General features: G+C 47.9%; 4 protein-coding genes across 5 annotated transcripts; 1 reads left to right on the top strand and 3 right to left on the bottom strand.

The window, feature by feature from the left end:
• Positions 1-1,352: 1,352 nt before the first annotated feature.
• On the bottom strand, positions 1,353-3,014 carry LOC118512876 (queuine tRNA-ribosyltransferase accessory subunit 2). Its single transcript, XM_036057969.1, has 3 exons — positions 2,769-3,014; positions 1,723-2,684; positions 1,353-1,642 (listed from the first exon to the last, which is right to left on the bottom strand). Exons 1-3 carry the CDS (start codon positions 2,883-2,885, stop codon positions 1,420-1,422), a joined length of 1,302 nt encoding a protein of 433 aa, XP_035913862.1. The 5' UTR covers positions 2,886-3,014; the 3' UTR covers positions 1,353-1,419.
• A 96-nt stretch (positions 3,015-3,110) lies between these two features.
• On the bottom strand, positions 3,111-6,167 carry LOC118512877 (syntaxin-7). 2 transcript variants are annotated; one of them, XM_036057970.1, is made up of 6 exons: positions 5,642-6,167; positions 5,265-5,385; positions 5,124-5,193; positions 4,527-4,956; positions 4,289-4,444; positions 3,111-4,208 (listed from the first exon to the last, which is right to left on the bottom strand). In XM_036057970.1, the coding sequence occupies exons 2-6, from the start codon at positions 5,383-5,385 to the stop codon at positions 4,119-4,121; spliced, it is 867 nt and encodes a 288-aa protein (XP_035913863.1). In that variant the 5' UTR covers positions 5,642-6,167; the 3' UTR covers positions 3,111-4,118. The 2 variants fall into 2 exon arrangements, with proteins under 2 accessions (XP_035913863.1, XP_035913864.1); XM_036057971.1 differs by having other exon boundaries at positions 5,632-6,158.
• A 232-nt stretch (positions 6,168-6,399) lies between these two features.
• Positions 6,400-8,378, bottom strand: LOC118512875 (nedd8-activating enzyme E1 regulatory subunit). The gene is made up of 3 exons (XM_036057968.1): positions 8,187-8,378; positions 7,297-8,101; positions 6,400-7,232 (listed from the first exon to the last, which is right to left on the bottom strand). Exons 1-3 carry the CDS (start codon positions 8,252-8,254, stop codon positions 6,534-6,536), a joined length of 1,572 nt encoding a protein of 523 aa, XP_035913861.1. The 5' UTR covers positions 8,255-8,378; the 3' UTR covers positions 6,400-6,533.
• Positions 8,379-8,655: 277 nt separating this feature from the next.
• On the top strand, positions 8,656-13,269 carry LOC118512874 (transcription factor 25). Its single transcript, XM_036057967.1, has 5 exons — positions 8,656-9,498; positions 9,619-10,088; positions 10,528-11,577; positions 11,652-11,804; positions 11,880-13,269. The coding sequence occupies exons 1-5, from the start codon at positions 9,331-9,333 to the stop codon at positions 12,280-12,282; spliced, it is 2,244 nt and encodes a 747-aa protein (XP_035913860.1). The 5' UTR covers positions 8,656-9,330; the 3' UTR covers positions 12,283-13,269.
• The last annotated feature ends 576 nt before the right edge of the window (positions 13,270-13,845 follow it).

Here is a 13,845-nt window from a genome sequence, read left to right as displayed (position 1 = left end):
CACAATGTCTTAATTTATTTTTATTCGCCGGTGAGATCTATCAACGTCCTCTAACAACCCATGACCGGTGTCCCTTAGAGGACTAGCTTCGAGAGATTACGATAGTGCCTAGGAGGAAGAACTTCTCCATCATCTTGAGATCACTGACTGGCGTCAACCGATGCCCTGTTTTCCTATCGTACATCATCACGTTTATAGCCTCCACAGCCTCAATTCAGTTCTAAGGATCTGTCGCCTTTGTATGGTGAAAGCTGCGGGTCAATCGGTAGGCCAAGGAATTGAACAGCTTCCTGAGCTATTTCCAAGGCTGACTTGATAGAAACCCAGAGTTTGGAGATTTTTTTTTTATTATGGCCTGGCCGTATTGCTAGAGTCTGGAGTTTACAGACTTCAAAATTTGTCTTGGATCTCTCTCATTCGAACAGAAGCTTTTCGAAGGCTTCGGTAGGCCGAACAAGTCCTTCCAGTGCATATTACAAGAGTACAGCGGAAAGATTTCACCTAAAAAGCCGTTTTAAACATCACCAATCAATCTTGCGGCGGTTCGGTGACGGAGGCGATAACGGCGCCGGTCTTCACACGGCAGGACCGGGGCTCAAATCCCATCTTGACCGCCTCTCCCCTTACGTAGGGCTGACTACTTTGCTATGGGTAAAATCAAGTCACAGAAAGCCAAAAATGTGCTAGGCCGAGACCTCTCGAGGTTGTAGAGCCCAAGGAATAAGAAAAGAAGAAGAATCAATCTTTGGTCAACAAACAGCTCGATAACTTACTAACTTATCCAGCGCTATAACCATCAATGCCCAGCGCCTTCGTCTGCCAATCGACTGACTATCCCGACCGTTCGGCCGGACGCATCAACGCCCTCGCTCCATCTCAGTTTGGGCCTACCACGTCTCCTCTGTCCGTGTGGACGGCCTGAAAGGACTTTACGGGCTGTGTCATCCGGTGTCATTCTCATGACATGTTCAGCCCACCGGAGCCTGGCGAGCCTCCATCGGTCCTGAAAGATTCCAATGTGAAACATGTTGCCCCTTTTGCTCCTTAGTTTAATTTATTTTATTATTTACACCAGCGACAGTACTTTCTAGTGAGAAAATATTATTTCAGGCCAGTTCCTTTGAGAGCCCAATATTTTATTCCCAGACACGTGATTTAATAACCACATTTTGTCTTCCTATTTGAAGAAGGATGATACGAAGCATTCGCTACATGGACGAGATGTCCGAAGAACTTATATCACACCATTTGCGAACAGTGGCGAACAGTGGCGGACATTTATTCCAAGTCGAGCAAGCCCACAAGAAGGTCAGTGTGTCATCAAATGAGCGAAAAGCAAGCATTTGTCCATCTTACGTGGTCTGGTGGCTTATTATCCTTTTCATACTTGTTGTTTCTCATACGGTCTCACAATCACGCTTACGCTCGTTGCTTTTTGTGTAGTTTATCGTCCATTTCTTCAACAGGAACGCCGGTTTCCTTCTCCCCAGCTGGTACCAGAACTTTATCTGCCTCCTTCGGCGGTTCATACGGTGGAAGTGCCTTCTGCCCGGCCAAATGCTTCTTCAGCTCCGGTAAGCTATCGTTTTGCACGTGTTGCCGGATCGCTTTGAAATACTCGATGTAGTGGTGCAAATTGTGCCTGAAAGTAGCAACAATCGGTTATTGTTAGGGAAATCCTTCTTTTTTTGCTCTCTCCTGTTCTGAAGAGTTCTAACGTACATCATAAGCAGAATGGGGCCAAGCATTTCACGCGTATTGTACAGATGGTGCACATACGCCCGGGAATGTTTGGTGCACGTGTAGCACCGGCAACCGGCCAGCAGCGGACCAAAATCTTCCGCCCATTGCGCATCGGTCGTGTCCAGCTCGGTCGTCGTATGCCGTTGCTCCGGTGCGCTTACATCGAACGAAAACACCAGCGCCCGGTGTTCCTGGGCAGCTTTCAGATAAACGTAGCTCGTATCGAAAATGTCCACCCCGGCCGTAACCAGGTCCAGCACAAGCGTTGGATCGTACGAACCGAAACAGAGGCGAACCTTCTCCTCTGGCAGGGCTTTGCAAACGTTTTCCACGATCGGTAATACCGCCGTTCCGTCCAGCCGTGCTACCGCAGGCCCGTTCATGTGCAATCCATCGATTAAATAGCCCGCAAACAGATCGTCCGACTTGCGCAACAATTCAATGGACTTTTCACGCAACTTTTCATTGTACCCACCGACGACGGGACCGATCAGGCGGGACGCTTGCAAACCGTCCGACTTCCGGTGCCATTCCAGACACTGTTCCACAAACATTTCCGTCCGGTCGAATGATTTCTGTTCGCGCTTTTTCGAACTCTTCCCATCCGTATCGCCATCGTACAGGGGCGCGTACGCATCGGGCCGGAACGCTTCCACCAGCGTCATGTACTGCTCCATGCTGATGCTTCTCCGACCGTTCCGGGTGTACACGGGAAGCAGATCCTTTTCCGGTGTGCCCGGAATGGGCACCTCACTTGGATCGCGAGGAAACAGCATCGTGGCAGAGCTGTTTTGCGCGATAAATTCGGCAATCGTCATACGGCTTGCCCGGACCGCTTCCTGCATGTGGAGCGTGTTCGAAATGCTTAGATGCAGAACGGCCGCCGGTTCCGGGTGGACATGCTGGAACGCTTCTTTGCTTAGGTGAGGAATGCTGCCACCCTAAGAATATCGGAGCCCGGGAAAAGGATTAGTAAGACCACGAGATTAGCGGGCAGATCAGACCGCACACAGAAAATTGCTTACCTTTGTGTGGAATATTATTGCCGGCGTCGGAAGGGACAGGTTGGGCAACCGGTCCAGGCCACCCAACACTCCTAACCGGCCGGAACATTTGGTAACGCTGCTTAGGGTGAATTTCATCGTGTAAACAATGTGCGATTCAGGCGCTTTGCCCTTTTCCCGGCTTGTTTTTATTTATTTACAACGGATTTGACATCCCGGCCGCCATGGGGTGCGCGTTAACCCTTGAAGGTGCAACGCTTTTTTCGCTAGCGCAAATCGTTTTAGCGCGATAGTTGGAAACGGGCTAAGCATGCCATGGAGCAAGATTTCTTTTTACGCGTGCACAAACCCAACACAAACTGCTTGAGAAGAACATGTACCATTTATTGATTAACTTTGCCTTTTCTTCCTACAGTTGTGTCACATGCGCTTTTTTGTTTCTTTTAAAATAAAATTAATAAAAGCTCTGAGAGTGAGGGAGAAACATAAGACCGGACGTCTGTCTGGTGTGGTCTAGTCTGCGCCGCATCGTAACAAATGTATCGTATGTATTTGCTTTGGATTTGCGTTCTCCTTTTTCTAGTTTATTTGCTTTAGTGTTTGTTTTTTCTACTAAAATATTCCAAACTATTACTCTCCACAATCCAACATCTCCGTATCACAGTCGAAATATACGTTACGTTAACGTTTCAACTTGTGTGCTTGAGTTCGCCTTGCTTTTGCATGTAACGCAGCGTTCCCAACGGTAATGCCCATATTCGTGCCAGATAAGAACAATGGACGGGACATAATACTACAAAAAAAAAAAACGAATTGCTGTGGCTGTTCTTTTCTTCTGGTGGCTTTTAGCAGTAAAAAGCAACTGATTTTGTGAGGAGACTAGCGGGCGGGCGCCACCACCCGCTAGCAAACTAGCAATACAAGAATATATGTATATTTCAGAGTAAGCGGCAAACAGAACAAAAGAGCACATAATAATTATCATTAAATCGGGGCCACCATGCGATGTGTGTGTGTGCGTGTCTTTCGTCCCAATCTGCCCAATGGAATGCTTTTGAATGCGGGCGCGACCTGTGTGCCCGGTAGCAGTGTTTTGCAAACCCAATGTTTTTCTCCCTAAATACAATCGTGCGAAACACTCGCTTGCAAAATGATGATTAATTAAATAATTTAAACACAAAACACACACACACACATTTTGCATTGCACATTGCGCTAGAGCTTTGGATTGTGATGGGGAAGAAGGGGACGAGGGGGCCCCGTCGTCGTCCTTCGTCCATTTAACGTCGCGGGTTTTTGTTTTGTTTGACTGTAAACATTTTCGTTCTATAATATATGTCGTACGGTTAGATTCTCTTCCACGCCAGTTAGCTAATGCTTCAGAATAATGATGAGAATGATAAACGCTAGTATTGCGGCTGCTATCAGCGCCAGGATAAGCTTCTTCTTGCGTGCTTTGTTCTGCGAAATGAGACAGGAAGGAATGGTGGTTATTAAAATAAAGCAAACGCACTCTCCTTCCAACGGTTCTCCCCACTGACCTGATAGTGGCTGGCCTGTTTAAGCTGCTGCACGCCCTCCGACACAAAGACACTCGTCTGCTCCACGGACGCTTCAATCGAATCGACCTGGTGGCTTTGTTCGTACACCAGCGCACCGAGCTTTTTGTAAATTTCATTAACGCTAACGATATTTTCCTGCAAAGGAAAAACAAGAGGCCAAACGGATATTTTTAGCATGCAATTTCCCGTTGCGGCGTTTTCCCAATCCCCCGCTTACCTCCAGCTCACGGATCGTTCGTTCCTGATCCTCGAGCGCCTGCAAATCGATCTCCTCCTGCAGCTGCTCCTGCGTCTGTCCCCTCGATCCGGTAATGAAATTATCCTCAAACATCGATCCACCACCGCCACCACTGTTCGAGCTGTGGTTGTTGTTGTAGTTCGAGCCCATGCTCGAATGGTGCGAACCGCCGGGCGGTTTGTTTAGGGTCGTGGCCGCCCCGCTCGCTTGCCGCGCCTGCCGGACGGCATTCTTTTCCAGATCAACCGTTTTTCGCTGCACCGCCTGGAATGCGTTCAGGGCGCTGGAAAACTCGTCCACCAGCCGGTCACGCTGAATCTTTAGATGACGCTCTTTACAGTTTACCAAATCATTCAACTGGTTGGTCGTGTCGTTTATCAATTGCTGTGTGTAGGACCGTATTTGATGGCTAAAGCGGGAAACAAAAAAATGGAAAACGGATTTAGTATAGGGCGGCCATGCAAAGTAGTGGAATTGCGTATCAAAATGTCGCAATTGTAGCACGCTTTGTTTGTTATGCTCGAGATAAGATACGAGCCGGAGATGAGGCTGCTAGCGAGTCAATAGCACACTTACAGTTGTTGTTTAAGCTCGGGCGAATCCTGTGCCGTACCGAACTGGTTGACCATCCGCTGCATTGACGAGACTGCAACAAAGAAACCGGGATTTTCGTTCATACTTGAATGCACTTTTCTATAGCAAATGTTGGCGGCTTACCATTTTGCAGGATCTTCTGGATGCTGGCCACCACGATTTGGGCCGTTTTCTGAAAGTCTGCCTCGCTGGTAATGTTTGAACTGCCCGTGGTGGCATTATTGTCGAATGATGCGTAACTCATCTGCAAAAGGCCAACTTGATGTAATTTGTTTTGCTGAAAGGCGTACAGTCCAAGCAAGCAACACTGGAAGAGTGCGGCACCAAGGCAACACACTATTCGTACGTCTCGGTCAATATTGTTACATTCGCACGCCAGCAGTAGGCGTAGAACGATAATTCGATTACAGCTTGCAAAACCGAAAAGCGTCATCACCATATAACACTGTTGGTGTTGGGTCTGTGAATCACACCCCGATAAGCGCCTCACCTCGACTTACCTTGCTGTTGTTACTTCCACTTGTTCCGCTGTTTGCTATTTTCGGTTGCTCTCCCCCTCTATTCTACAACGCCTGTCCGTCTGGTCCGGTTCGATAGCCAGTGGTACCCAGCTGTGCTGTTTGTTTGCTCGATTGTTTTCGCAAGCTTGTACCGAATCCTTCGAATAATGTTGCGACCGTACACTGAAATGACTGAACTTTTATGCACCAAACACCACACACTGAGTCATTATTGTGTGTTGGTTCTGTTCCAAGTGAAAGTCGCGCTGCAGGTTCTGAACCGAACGCTACCGATTGGGGTTCTGTTTGGTAACGGCGAGCAACAACACCACGTTGACCGTTTTCCGTCGTTTAATTGCACACAGGCGCTGTGTGTTTGCTTCCAGCAAGCAGAAAATCGTGAATTTCGCGAGTTTGCTCTTGCGAAGAAATAGGGAAGATTACGTCGAAATAACAACACACAAATTCCTTCCGCCTACCGTCCTGGGGCTGTCGATTTGCTATTGGTGGAAAGAAACTTTCTGCAAATGCATCCGGAATGACAGTTCGAAATGTCAGCAGCGGGTGCGCGTTTATAGTGCCGTGTTGAGAAGTTCGATTCAAATCTGAATCACGATTTGGGTGCTTTTTCGATTGCGGCACGAAATTATTGGGTTTTTCACAAAATCATCGCACTCAATTAATTCTTCATAGCACTCCACAATTCCGGGATTGTTCTCGAGGCTTTTCTTTCCCGTTCAAAGCGAACTGCAAACGAATTCTACGCCAAAACTTCTTTATTTCCAGGACAGATCTAGAACGAAAACGAATCCGACACGTTACATATGGGCTGTGGGTGTGTGTATGTATGTATGATTTACGCGCTGTGAAGCACGCAACTAACGCTAATGAATTATAACTTATAGGTTTCCGTCTGCGACGTCGAACCATCGTAGATGAACGTATTATCGAACGGCCGGTACTGTCTCGTCACCAGCTTTATCAGCTCGTGTGCAATGCACCCTCCCAGGTACGCCGAGATGCTATGTATTTCTGCCCCACCGTACCGACATATCTCGTACGCCAGATCGTCGCTCAGCGGTGTTCCGATGCCCCACTCGCTCAACATCTTCGCCGCAATACTCTTCATACCGGTCGTGTCGGACTCTGCTTCACACTCACCCGGCAAACAACCGTAGTCCGCCTGAAACCGGTCCAATGCACGCAGCACAATGTAGTGGCCCATGAGCGAGTTGGGCGTTTCCAGCACGCTGGCAATGTGTGACGAACGGTGGTAACCTTTATCGAACTCGTCCGTAATTTTTGTACCGCGCACGACTGCAATGTTGGCCGCTTCGCGACAAAACAATCGAACGTCTTTGTCGGTGATGAGATCGTTCGGTTTGTTCAGCTCCTTCAGGAGTTGCCGCGAGCGGCGGAACACGATCTCGGCATCGTGTGCGGCCTGATTGCGGTACACCGTTTGTAGGCCAATGTACGAGTTCGTATCGGCTGTCATGTCGGGCAGAACGCCGGGTACTGGTAGCAAACCTTTGCCTTCGTTGTCTACAAAATCTTTCAACGCGCGTGCCATGATCCAGAATGCGTTGCTCTGTGAAAAAGGATCAATCGGTAAAGCTCGATGTTTGGTAAAAGTTCGTGCACAATGTCCTTACCTCGGTGTTAACATTTACACATCGGTCATCTTCTAGTATCTCGCGCACCGCGGCCGATGGTTTTCCTCCACCGAAGCTTGAATTGACCGCCTTAATAGCTTCCTCGAAATTCTCCTGCTCTCCATCCATCTTCGAACGTATCAGTTCCCGCAGTTCCGACTTTTCACGGTACGTCGTTGGATAGCGCCCGTCGTGCGCGGTTACCCATTCTTGCAGCAATTTGTAAAGCACAACCAACCACGGCACCTTGTTCGTAATCTCCGTTGCCGCCATATGTTTCTTCAATTCCTCGAACGGATGCTCTAACCGTAGGTCCGTCTGTTTGTTATCCGGATGCGTTTCGATGATGCAATGTTCGCGCAACTGCAACCTGGCCACACCGTAAAACCCGACCGATCTTGCCACTATCAGCGGAATGTTCTGCTCCCACAGCACATTCGACAGCCGCACAATAGTGCGCTCGCTAATGGACGTTGCAACCACCACGTCAAAGGTGCGGAAAAAATCCGGCTGTCCATCGATCAGCTGTTCAACGTGCTCGTCGACGTAATCTCCGTTCACATCCGGGTTTAGCTCCTGGAGCAGCTGCATGCATCGTTTCGCGCGCGGTTGACCAACGGAGTCGAGATCGAGGAAAAAATTGCACCCCACATCTTCCTCGGTGACGGGCCGATGGTCCACAATCGTAAAACCACCGATGCCGGGCAGTACTATGCCCTTCAGTATCTCGGTACCGAGGGCCGTTGCATGGATGAGACAGATTTGTGCGTTTTCCAGCACCGTCTGGCCATGCTCACCCCAGAGCCTGGTGTGGAGAGATAACCCGAATCAGTACACCGTGCCTCAGAGCTTGCACCACTCAGATGAGCAAGCAATCGCCTTGTACTTACCTGATCTGCCTATCGTATTTACGGCTTTTGTCCGACAGCTCAGGCGATTTCGGTGCAGGTGAAGACATGCTTTACAAATATTGCTAAAATGTACGTGAAAACAAAACGCTAACGCTGGGTTCTATTCGCAAAACTCCGGGAAGCCGCAAAACCGGTCTTTATTTTTCTTGTTTTGCAAATTTTTACTATCGCTGTCAAAATAGATGACAGATTTGTCAAAATAAACAAACCTGGTGAAAAAGCTTCTACAATCGGTGGGACTTGATGCTGTAAAATATTGTTTCCTGCTTTATGTCATACATTTTTAATAAGATTATTCATAATTTCGTATTTGATAAATACAAAAATAGTATTTAATCACTTAAAACAGCTGCTGGAATGAATTATCCAGTCGGAAAGTTTCATCGAATTGCATTCCGCACAGTGGGAACGCCTCAAAGCACGCTTTTGACAGTAGCCTTCAGAGCTTTTCCTGACTGCGCAGTCAAATTCCGAAAGCAAAAAAAAGAGGCGACTCGTGCAAAAATATTGTAGCCTCTCCCCACAGCTGTAGTGCGTATGTTTTCGTACATCGATCGCCAAAACGCATATTATCTGTTGGACCGTATTGTGGTAGATTGTATCGACAAAGTTTTCGCTACAGGCAAAAAGCAACTCTCATCGTAAGCGATAAAGATAACGCCACCGTGTACGTCGCTCAGCTCAGTAGAAGTGTGCCCGAGAAGACACAAACAAAAGGCTGTCCAACTGTTGTGATTAGCACGCAGGAAGTGGAATCAAATTTGGAATTGCCAACCTCTGTCCCAAACGTTGCTGCTCGCCAGTGTGTCGTCATAATTTGTTGTTTTGTGTGCCGCTGACGTCGGCATCATCATCTGGTGCAATCGAACAAAGCTCGATATCGATTCGATCCGAAATCAACAAAGCGTGTGTGTTTTCGCCTGTGTGCGTGTGTGTGTATGTGGCCCCAAAATTTCCTCATCCCATCTTGAGCACACTTTCTCCCGTACGTCGTCTTCCCTGCCGTACTTTTCCGGAAACATTTTTGCGCGACTCGGCAGCGAAAAGTGCAGCCAGCGTGTCAATCGTAGTGAGCGTTGCGTGCGTGTGAGCCCGCGTGCTGTTGCATGTTGTTGACGGCAACATGTCGTATCGCATTCTGCGCAAGCTGCAGGGCAATGCAGAGCTGGAGATAAAGGAACAGATCGATGAGGTGTCGGATGGTGGCGATGCCGATTACGACACCAACAGCACCAGCAGTCAGAACCGCAACAACAGCAAGAAGCAACTCAACATCAATCGATACGATCTGGTACATGGAAGAAGCTTTGATTCCGGTGTGTGAGTGTGTGTGGCGGTTACGTATTTTAATTGCTATTTTCCTTTCATGAAAACCGCCCGATGTCGATGCCCGGAACGTTGGATAACGCAGCTAAACCAGCAACAGTCGCTCTCCGAAAGCGAGGTAAAGGAGGACGATAACGATGAAACGGAAAAGGACATAGCGGATGGGCCGGTCAGCATGCATCTGGCCGGGGAGGCAAAGAAGCGCAAGAAGAAGAAGAAGAAGAAGACGGGCAAATACATCTCCAGCTCGGCACGGCGCAGCAGCGAGGACAATGCCGACATTGAGGATGAGTTTACGCGCACGGTAAAGGAGGTGGACAAGCTGTTTGGCAATTTCCCGCGTGATTCGGATCAACACCATCATCATCACCATCATCACCATCCGCACCACCACCAGCATGCTGAAAGGGTGATCGGTGGTGATGGGAAGCCGGTAGGGGGACCGGTGGTTTCCGGGCTGTCCGCCAAATCGTTGCTGAACGTGCAGCATAAAAATCTGAACCCGCAGTACGAGATGAAGCGCATGTTCGGCAGCAAGGTCGTCGGAGATCAACAGTGAGTATTATGAGCGTTGAAGTAGGCGTCGACTCTTGGGCCAGTGCTTAGCAACACGGTCAATCGAGCTCTGTTGTGAGCGAGCTGTTTCGAAACACGCCGGTGCAACAGGCTGTTGTTTGTTGTTGTTTTAACCCTTCACTGTCAGTGGGTGCGATGGGCGAATTACACAATCGATGGCAACAGCTGGGCCATTTGTTCTTGATTTGTTTATTTGGCACAAAGTATTGATTTTGGGAACCCGTTGCAATCATTGCTTTGAGAATCAATAATACTGTATTTTAGGATTAAAATAGCATGACAAAGCTCTCGCGAAACTCTCACATTTCATTGCATACATTTAGGCGGTCACTCCCATGTCACTCGTTTAGTTGAGGGCTTTAGTAGCGCTAGATGCAATTTTACTAAAACTCCGCTTCTATAACCTTTTTTCCGCTAGGAACAAACGACGCAATGCTCGCGGTGCATCACGGCTGCAAAAATCCACCTACCTGGTGAACCCGAAAGACTCCTGGCCTCCGGTCGGCAAGTCCGGCATCTACATGAACCTGGTGCAGGTACCGGACCCGACCACCTCCACGTCCGCCACCGGTCCGAAAGCGATCTTCGACAAGAACGTCATCTACTTCGCGTTCGAGCACAGTCCCTCGTACCGGCAGGTGCAGCAAAAGTTTCTCGACGCCGTCGAGAGCATGGACTCGGAGAACATCATACACATCATCAACCAGTACCCGTACCACGTCGATTCGCTTATCCAGCTGAGCGAGCTGTGCAAAATGACGGACGATCACGCGATGGCATCGGAACTGATCGAACGCGCTCTGCTCGCCCTCGAGTCGTCCTTTCACACGATGTTTAGCCTCACGCAAGGCAACTGCCGGTTGGACTATCGGCGGCAGGAAAATCGTGCCCTGTTCATCACGCTCTTCAAACACTCGCAGCACCTAGAGTCGCGGGCATGCTCACGGACCGCGCTGGAGGTGGCCAAACTGATCCTCTCGTTCGATCCCGTCAACGATCCGCTGGCGATGATCCTGGTCGTGGACTATTATGCGATACGGGCGAAACAGTACGAGTGGTTGGTGACGCTGTACGAAGAATGGGACGCCACGAACAACTTGTCCCAGCTACCGAACATGGCATACTCGTACGCGATGGCTCTGTTCCATTTGAAGCGCCCGGAAGCGGCCGATAAAGCGCTGCAGTACGCGCTGCTAATGTTTCCGGGCGTTTTGCGTCCGCTGATGGATGAGCTGTCGATACAGGCGGATAGTCGGGTGGCCGGGCATAACTACTTTGGGCCGGGAGCGTACAATAAATCGCTCGTAGCACTTCAGCAGCTGATGTCGCTGTACGTTTGCCGGTCGAAGTTGGTGTGGCGCGATGCGGAACTGTTGCCATGGTTGGAGCGAAATGTGAACGCGGTGCTGGATCGGGTGGATGCCAAAGAGGACGTTATTGCAGAGTATGCAACAAAGCGGAGTCAAAGGTACAGAGCCGAAGCGTCCTATTTGGATGTTGTTCCTAAAAGAGCGAATTTGGATTGTTTTCTCATTCAAACAGGTATGCGAATCCACCGAGGCAAGTGCTGCGCCATATTGTGCTGTCGGATTTCAAGGAAAAGGTGCCGCTGGCTCAGTTCATAAAGAAGGAAAGTGATCCGATGCTGATGTACGATCCGCTGCCTCCGCTAGACTCCATCAATATTTACTCCAGGTTCGAAGCACTTCGCTTTAGCCATGAAACCCATATTAATCGTCGGCTTTTTGCTGCCTTTCTTTTCTATAATAGACCTACGGTAACGTCGAGCAACAGTCGCCTTTCGAACGATCCGCTGCATCTTTTCTTTCAATCACTGCTTCCGAACTTTAACGCTCAAGCACCATCTGCTCCAGCTCCGGCTGCTGCCCAACAACCACAACCGGCGCAACAGGCTAATAATGCTGTTGCTGCAGGTGCCGCTGCTGCCGGTCCCGCTGCTGCACCCGCTGGTGGTGCTGCTGCCGCCGCCGCCGCCGGTGCCCCTGACTGGGATCTGGGAAGCATGGGCGCATACAGCACCACGCTCGTCACGATCGTGGAAGCGATGCGCGAGTTCCTGTCCGGCATTCGTGCGCTCGAGCGACCAAACGATGCGGACGTGGACGAGGCGGAAAGCAGCGAAGAGGACGAACCGAACGATTTTCTGATGTAATGGCTGCCCGTTAAAGTGACCCAAATCCAAACAGAACTGCTGAAATGCTTAAATCTTATTCATATATATATATATCTCTAAAACAAAGCAACACGAAGCAAAACATAAAATATTGATGCGCTGTGGGAAAAAGGCAACGCGGCCGATAAAGTTAGTCATTAGTCAATAGTTTCCGATCTATGTGTATGTATGTATGTATGCGCTCGCTGCCTCCATTTTTTGTTTTCGTTTGGGTTAGGTGTATTTGTGGCAGAGATTGTGTGGTTTCGAGCTGAATCCGCTTTACGTGCGGTGATTAGTTTGTAAGGGCTTAAGGGCGCAATAAGCTCTGCTGAATTAATGTTCGATTGTGGATTCGCCTGGATAATGTAATGTGTTTTGCAAAACGCTAGAGTTTGTTGTTGTTCCGCGTGCTTAAACATGATTATCATTCATTCGGCGGCGGTCGGAAGATTCGCTCGCATCTTGCTACACTTTCCTCCTTCAACACTGGTGACACTTGTTGATTTTACTACTTTACTCGCTCATGCTGGTGATGGGGGCTTAAATTAGCGTACGTAAACCATTCAAATCGTTGGTCTGTAATGTGGCTACCGTTTTGGCCACCACTAAGGGCAAAGAATCCGACATGAGGCGCATTTAACACATTTGGTTGTTTTACTAAATACAAAATTTAAAGTGTATTGCTTCCCTCAACTACACAACGAGTTGTTTGTTGCGTTGAATCGATCTACCTTCCGCTTAATGCTCTCAGCAAACCTTACAGTGGTTATCCCCACTGTACTGCGAGGGTAAATAAAAGAGACTGCACTTCTCATGTCCCCGTATCTTTTTGGTATAAAAAAACCCAACAACATCTATCAAAGTTGCGCGTGTGCGTGTGCGTGTGTATGTTAAATTAAATAAACACAGCAAACAATAGTAATCGGAAGCAGAAACATAAAATCTTGCAAAATAAATCATATTTTCTTGCTAAACAAGTGTGTACGACTGTGTGTTTTATTTTACGAATATAAGGGGGAAAACGTTTTAAAGACACTTACTTTCCTACTTAAGTAATTCTTAGTAAAAATAAATGCATCATCAAACATTTGTACTTAACTGTGTGAGAGTGTGGCTTAATAAACTTCTTGCGATCACCACCACACTATGAGTGGATTTGCTAACAAAGAAAAAAGAGCATAAAAGCAGTAAAATTGTTACTAAATTCTATAAAAAAAAAACTTGATTACAAAGGACTAAAAATAATCAAAATAAAAAATTATAAAACAAAGGAATTGAACACGGAAATGAAATAAAACAGAAAAGAGAAAAGACAGACAGAACCGGATAAGAAAAGGAAAGGAAAAAGGCATGCAAAAAGCAGCGGATTTTTTAAGTTTATAAAAATTACAACGTGTGAAGAACACTTGTACGGCTTCGACTTAAATCAAATAAATTCTAAAAGAAGAAAATCATTGTGATTTATTTCTATTGAAAAAAAAAAACAATAAAAACGAGATGAAAATGTTGATAAGGATATCAAAAATAAAATATTAATCCAATTTCAATAAAAACCAACCA

The sequence above is a fragment of the Anopheles stephensi genome, chromosome 3 (genome assembly GCF_013141755.1).
Source record: "Anopheles stephensi strain Indian chromosome 3, UCI_ANSTEP_V1.0, whole genome shotgun sequence".
In the NCBI taxonomy this organism is placed as follows: Eukaryota; Metazoa; Arthropoda; class Insecta; order Diptera; family Culicidae; genus Anopheles; species Anopheles stephensi.
The sequence above is the reverse complement of the archived record's forward strand: the minus strand, read 5'-3'. Positions and strand labels throughout refer to the sequence as shown.

Excerpts from the sequence above, each read along its gene's own strand:
- LOC118512876 (XM_036057969.1), bottom strand. The coding sequence starts at position 2,885 with ATGAAATTCACCCTAAGCAGCGTTACCAAATGTTCCGGCCGGTTAGGA. Across the intron at positions 2,685-2,768 it reads CAATAATATTCCACACAAAG|GGTGGCAGCATTCCTCACCT; the intron begins GTAAGCAATTTT and ends CGATATTCTTAG. Across the intron at positions 1,643-1,722 it reads GGCCCCATTCTGCTTATGAT|GCACAATTTGCACCACTACA; the intron begins GTACGTTAGAAC and ends TGCTACTTTCAG.
- LOC118512877 (XM_036057970.1), bottom strand. The coding sequence starts at position 5,385 with ATGAGTTACGCATCATTCGACAATAATGCCACCACGGGCAGTTCAAAC. Across the intron at positions 5,194-5,264 it reads CCAGAAGATCCTGCAAAATG|TCTCGTCAATGCAGCGGATG; the intron begins GTAAGCCGCCAA and ends TCTTTGTTGCAG. Across the intron at positions 4,209-4,288 it reads AACAGGCCAGCCACTATCAG|AACAAAGCACGCAAGAAGAA; the intron begins GTCAGTGGGGAG and ends CTCATTTCGCAG.
- LOC118512875 (XM_036057968.1), bottom strand. The coding sequence starts at position 8,254 with ATGTCTTCACCTGCACCGAAATCGCCTGAGCTGTCGGACAAAAGCCGT. Across the intron at positions 8,102-8,186 it reads AAATACGATAGGCAGATCAG|GCTCTGGGGTGAGCATGGCC; the intron begins GTAAGTACAAGG and ends TCTCCACACCAG. Across the intron at positions 7,233-7,296 it reads GTGTAAATGTTAACACCGAG|AGCAACGCATTCTGGATCAT; the intron begins GTAAGGACATTG and ends CCTTTTTCACAG.
- LOC118512874 (XM_036057967.1), top strand. The coding sequence starts at position 9,331 with ATGTCGTATCGCATTCTGCGCAAGCTGCAGGGCAATGCAGAGCTGGAG. Across the intron at positions 9,499-9,618 it reads ACATCAATCGATACGATCTG|CTAAACCAGCAACAGTCGCT; the intron begins GTACATGGAAGA and ends TGGATAACGCAG. Across the intron at positions 11,805-11,879 it reads TCCATCAATATTTACTCCAG|ACCTACGGTAACGTCGAGCA; the intron begins GTTCGAAGCACT and ends TTTCTATAATAG.